This window comes from Apium graveolens, chromosome 3 (assembly GCF_009905375.1).
Source record: "Apium graveolens cultivar Ventura chromosome 3, ASM990537v1, whole genome shotgun sequence".
Taxonomy (NCBI): Eukaryota; Viridiplantae; Streptophyta; class Magnoliopsida; order Apiales; family Apiaceae; genus Apium; species Apium graveolens.
Window position 1 is genome coordinate 245,745,715 of NC_133649.1, and position 6,122 is coordinate 245,751,836.

A 6,122-nucleotide genomic window follows, 5' to 3' on the forward strand; every position below is an offset into this window, starting at 1 on the left:
GGAGGAATCATCAAGAATAAGCCTTGGCATGTGTTCACCATTGCGAGAGGAAAGAACGGGCAGATTACGGCGAAGAAACGGAGCAAACCTGGATTTTTTCCAGTAGAGGCCTGCGCGCCCGCGCAGCAATGCTGAGCGGCCGCGCAGCAACCTGCGCGCCTGCGCAGCTATGCTGAGCGGCCGCGCAGGGTCGGGAATTTTGCTGAATTATTTTAGACTTCTACTTCTGTTTGGCTTCCAACTTCTATGTAATCTGAGTTTTATGGGACTATTATATAAGTAGATTTGAGACGTTTTCACAAAAAGTAAGAAGGGGATTATGTTTTAGATTGTGTTTTACGCAAGAAGCGAAGGAGATAAGGAAGAAGACCGATTTAGCACACCGCAACAAAGAGGAAGCATATTTTCTTGTGATTCTTGTTTCGTTGTAACGTTGGATGCTAGTTTTCTTGCTTGACTTATTTACTCTTGTGACGTACTCTGTTTTAATATAATTAGTTTAGTTATTATTTTCTTGTGTTTGTTTATCATGATTTCATATGAACCCATGATGGCGATAAGTTCTATTATGGGCTAATCGTGATCGTGGGGTTGCAACGGATTTATTATGGAATTCTTTAGTTAATTGTTTAATACTTTAGTGTGTGATGATTGCATGATATCTAGTATTGGTTGTGCGTATTCGTCTTATGTGCGTCGCGAACATATAAGATAGGGTGTTAATCTCTTGTAAAGCGACGGTGGATCTTGAGATTTAGAACTTGCCATGCTAGCATAGGTTCATGTACATTGTGCATGATTTGTGGGTAACTCTAACAGTTTTATTTGCCCTATGTAATCAAAAGGAATAACTTGTGCTTAAATCGTTGTGTTGTCAATTTCTGTAGACATATAGGAACTCAACATAATTGATGACTATTCAACTTCTATCTTAATTGTGGATGCTTGGTAGAATGGTATTAGTACAATGAAAGTTGGCTTTTATCAGTTTCGTGTTATTCGATTAATATCATCACTGTCACATGCTAAAGGTAATAACAATGGCTATAGAAGGAAGTAATAATGAAGTTGTGATCTCATGAGTGTTTTATTATTGATAAATTGAAGTGTTAGTTAAGTGGTTAATTAAGTAGTTAATTATAGTTAATATTTAATCAACAATTTTAAGTGTTATTATCTTAACATTGAGAAGTAATCATACATTGGTGAGTGAGTTTAATTAGACAATAATTTAGTCTGAGTCTCTGAGGGAACGAACTAGAAAGTATTCTATATTACTTGCGAACGCGTATACTTGCGTGAATATTAGTGCGTGTTTTCGCCCTAACACTTATATTCTAGCAAACTGCCCCTCCCAGAAATGATGTGGGACAACTCCCAACAATTCTTGTTGGGCTTGCTAAGCAAGCCTAACTCCACATTAGTATGATATTGTCCGCTTTGGGCCGAGCCCGCACGGATTTATTTTTGGGCACCTCCCAAAAGGCCTCATACTAATTGGAGTTATCTGGCTGCTTATATTCTAGCAAACTGTCCCTCCCACAAACGATGTGGGACAATTCCTAACAATCTCCCCCTTCACACATCGGGCCTGACACCTGTCGATTCTGCCTCCTTCAATGTGACCAGGCTCCCCCTCGACTTATACTGAAAGTCTATCTGGCTATCTGCTCCCCCTAGGTCCATACTGGAAGGCTCGTCTGCCTTTTCCTTGAGCCCATTCTGGGGCAAGCCGATCTGCCTCTTCCTAGGTCACTTCTGGAGCCCATCTGAGATTGTTATGGACCGTTTCAACCATAGCTCTGATACCACTTGTTGGGCTTGCTGAGCAGGCCTAACTCCACATTAGTATGATATTATCCGCTCTGGGCCGAGCCCTCACGGTTTTGGTTTTGGGCACCTCCCAAAAGGCCTCATGCTAATTGGAGTTATCTGGCTGCTTTTATTCTAGCAAACTGCCCCTCCCACAAACGATGTGGGACAACTCCTAACAATCCCCCCTTTCACACATCGGGCCCGACACCTGTCGATTCTGCCTCCTGATTGTGTGATCTGGCTCCCCCTTGACCCATATTGGAAGTCCATCTGGCTATCTGCTCCCCCTAGGCCCAAATTGGAAGATTCACCTGCCTTTTACTTGAGCCCATTCTAGGGCAAGCCCATCTGCCTCTTCCTAGGTCCATTCTGGAGCCCACGTGAAATTGTTATGGACCGTCTCAACCTGAAGCTCTGATACCACTTGTTGGGCTTGCTAAGCAAGCCTAACTCCACATTAGTATGATATTGTCCGCTTTGGGCCGAGCCCGCACAGATTTGTTTTTGGGCACCTCCCAAAATGCCTCATACTAATTGGAGTTATCTGGCTGCTTATATTCTAGCAAACTGCCCCTCCCACAAACGATGTGGGACAACTCCTAACATCAATGGCTAAGAATACACACAGCTACTGATAGTCACGTGACAGTGGTCAAAACCTAGACTGTCACAACACATGGGTTGATACGAATTTCAGAAAAGAAAATAAGAAGTCAAGATAAACTTTACATGTGATCTAAGATGCTGAAGAAGAAGAAATATTCCACTTTCATGCAAGACATATTGAAGGGATATTAAAAGAAATATATCAGGATACAATCCAGCCTCATTTGTCAAGCGTCACGAGAAAGAGAATGAAGAAGCAACCTTGCTGGATCTCGAAGACTGTGTTATGCATTGTCTAGTAAGCATTGTAACTTGGTGATATATAAACCAAGTAGAAGTAGATGTTTCACTTAAGAAATAGGTTTTACATACTCAAAGAGTTTTAGAAGGAAATATCTTCCTTTGCGTGAAACACTGTAAACCGCGCTTGTGAGATTATATTTTGTAACTGTAACAGCTTATTTATTAATCTGTTATGAATATATGTTCTTGGTCTATTCAGTTCAATTGAATACTCAATCCTGACAGTTGTTTAACTTTCGATAATGAGTCAGGTTCGATGTCCCTGGTTCAAGTTTTCGATCAACTTGGATCATAAACGGGTTTAAAACTTTGACTCAAACTCAACTTGTTAGAGCATCTCCAACCATCTTCACCTGTTAGCTAAAAAGTATAAAGTATAGGTGACACAATTATATACATATTAGCTAAAAAATGTAGTACTCCAACCATGATACTTGTTAGCAAAAAATTGAGATATCTGTTGATCTTGTAGCCATTAGCTAAAACATCCATGCCAGCTTTCTCCTTATTTTAACCTAACTTTGCACATCAATACACACATATATTCATATTATATTTATATTTAATATATATATATATATGTGTGTTCAAAATTTTATTTCATATTTAATATTTTAACTTTATGTTATATTAAGTGTCAAAATATGATTTTCTAATTGACCAATTTTATTATTTATTTCAATAAACATTACATATTTATAAAAATATTAATAAATCTAATCTAATATAATAAAATATAAATATAAAATTTTATCATACATATAAGTCTATGTTTTTAACACGTATAGTGTGTTATTATAATTATATAATTATATATTTAATATTTTTTTATTAAATAAATATTTTATTTTTACTTGTATTTAATTAAATATTTAAATTCATTTTAACATGTGAAATTTTTATATATATATAAAAATATAAAAATACATATAGTATACTATTATTGAATTTAACTAATCAATATAGTTAATAGCATTGTAGCAAATGACCTTAAAATTCAACAAAATTTTAGATGATGATAATTTAGCTAACCATTTATCTATTATGGTTGGAGATGCTCTTATCTACCCAATCGAGCCTGACATGACCCATTAACCTGAAAATAATTAGAATCAATTAGTTTAATTATGTAAAATATATTTTATTTATCACTATACCACTTCCTTCATTACAAAATAAGTATAATATCAAACTTTTACACCTACTTTAAAAATATATATATATATATTTTTACATTTTAAAAAAAAAGTAAAACCGGTTTATATTTTTACTCGGAAAAAATAATACGTGAAAATTGATATATTTGCCCTTAATTACGTGTAAAAGTAAAATCAACAATTATGTCACAAAGAAGTAGGTTTCGTTTGTGAAATTAATTATGCACTCCTATTTTATCAATCTGAAAATAAATGTCGTCTTAACTTCCTGTACGATTTTTAAGTTATTTAAAAATAAATACAAATTTTTATAATTTAATCCCATTTTTTTTTGAAAAGTTAAATAATACTCCCCTATCTTATAATAAATTTTCTATTTTGACTTCTGACACTATTTATGATAAGTGATTGACTATTAATTTACGTCTAATCTATAAGATCACATATAGTCATAAATGATCTTTTTGAATTCGTATTTATAAGTAATTTAATACAATAAATTTTTTATATTTAATACTAATATAAAATTAAAAATATTAACCATAAAATATTGACAAATATGTTTAACACAAATGAGAGAGGGTACGGAGAGGAAGTATATGTATATTACAACAAGGTTTACAAATTTTGGGAGCGATAAACAAACGCAGTCACGTGCACTTCCCTGCCCAATCACCGAAAGGAAGAACTTAATCCGGGGCTTTACCTTACAGCCAATCAAAACGTTGCATTCATCACACACGGATCAGCCTCATATAAAAAAAAGGAAGGCACAGAAGTTTCTTTAATCCAACGGTCCAATTCACACCATCTTACCCCCCTTGATCCAATATAAAAGGCACACTTCCCCCATTTCTCACACAACACACACTCTACAACTCAAATTACCAAAAATGTCTGGAAGAGGAAAGGGAGGCAAAGGGCTAGGAAAGGGAGGTGCAAAGAGGCACCGCAAAGTCCTGCGTGACAACATCCAGGGGATCACTAAGCCAGCTATTCGACGTCTAGCTCGTCGTGGTGGAGTCAAGCGAATCAGCGGTCTCATTTACGAGGAGACTCGTGGCGTGTTGAAGATCTTTTTGGAGAATGTTATTAGGGATGCTGTTACGTATACTGAGCATGCCAGGAGGAAGACTGTTACGGCCATGGATGTTGTTTATGCTTTGAAGAGACAGGGGAGAACTCTCTATGGATTTGGGGGTTAGGGTTTGGAATTTAAGGCCGTGTTTGGTTTCTTTTAAGAATGTACTGTAATGGTTGAATTTTCAGTTGAAATGAAAATGTGTTTGTTTCAATTTTGTTTTTACTTTATTAGTTTATCTTTAACTCTGTTGCAATCAAATTTAGTTGTTAGATGTATGTTTAAACTAAATGTGAATGTAGTGTGTTTCTCAATTCAATTGCTCTGTTCAATCAAGCTGAAATTGAAACAGGGCCCGTTGAATGTACTGTGGGCTTAAATGAATGAAGTGGGTTAGGGAATGCCCATTAATATTAGCGGAATGCATTTGCTAAATACTTTGTTGGTCTTCAAGGTGGGGGAGACTGGATGACATAATTTTGCACTACTTAATTCTCGACAAATTATACCAAATTTTCAGTTTTATTATTGTTCTAGATTACGTGTTTAGTATTTCAACTACAAAAACAGAATAGCCTGGATCTGATTTCATGAACTGATTTCATGAATGGATTCGGTATCATGACTTTACTCACTTTTTTTCCCCTTACCACTATTTTATATATTTTTTAATTCTTGTGTTCAATCCTTTTTATAACAAATCAAAATGGAGGGAATATAACGTTCAGGTAAGCCCTGGCTGATAATTTCCCAAAACAAAAAGGGTATGACCTGCCAAATTCATTTGGTCCATGACCACGGAAGTTGTCCCCGTGTTTTCGAAAATAAAATCCCAATATCTATAAAAGAAGATATCTAGATTATAGAGCACAATCTCCGTCCCTCATGTTTAACATTTTTAATGATGTATTCCTGTTTGTTTTAAATTGAAAATTATATAAAAACTAGATTAATTATAGTTTTCAATAAAAATTACAAATAGATCTAAATAACTTGACTGGTTTACCAAAATCAGGTTTTGATAAAGGATAAAATAAAACTTAATTACGTCATTAATGTTGCATTAATTATATCTAGGACCGCAAAACCCATTAAAGAATGCCATATTTATGACATTCAAACCAAGAAGGTTAATATATTAATTAGACCCAAGAAGGTTA

The 6,122-nt window shown here is 35.1% G+C and overlaps 1 protein-coding gene across 1 annotated transcript; it reads left to right on the forward strand.

Moving 5' to 3' along the window:
* Window positions 1-4,731: 4,731 nt before the first annotated feature.
* Window positions 4,732-5,176, forward strand: LOC141713227 (histone H4). Its single transcript, XM_074516542.1, has one exon. The coding sequence runs from the start codon at window positions 4,775-4,777 to the stop codon at window positions 5,084-5,086; it is 312 nt and encodes a 103-aa protein (XP_074372643.1). The 5' UTR covers window positions 4,732-4,774; the 3' UTR covers window positions 5,087-5,176.
* The last annotated feature ends 946 nt before the right edge of the window (window positions 5,177-6,122 follow it).

Excerpts from the sequence above, each read along its gene's own strand:
- LOC141713227 (XM_074516542.1), top strand. The coding sequence starts at position 4,775 with ATGTCTGGAAGAGGAAAGGGAGGCAAAGGGCTAGGAAAGGGAGGTGCA.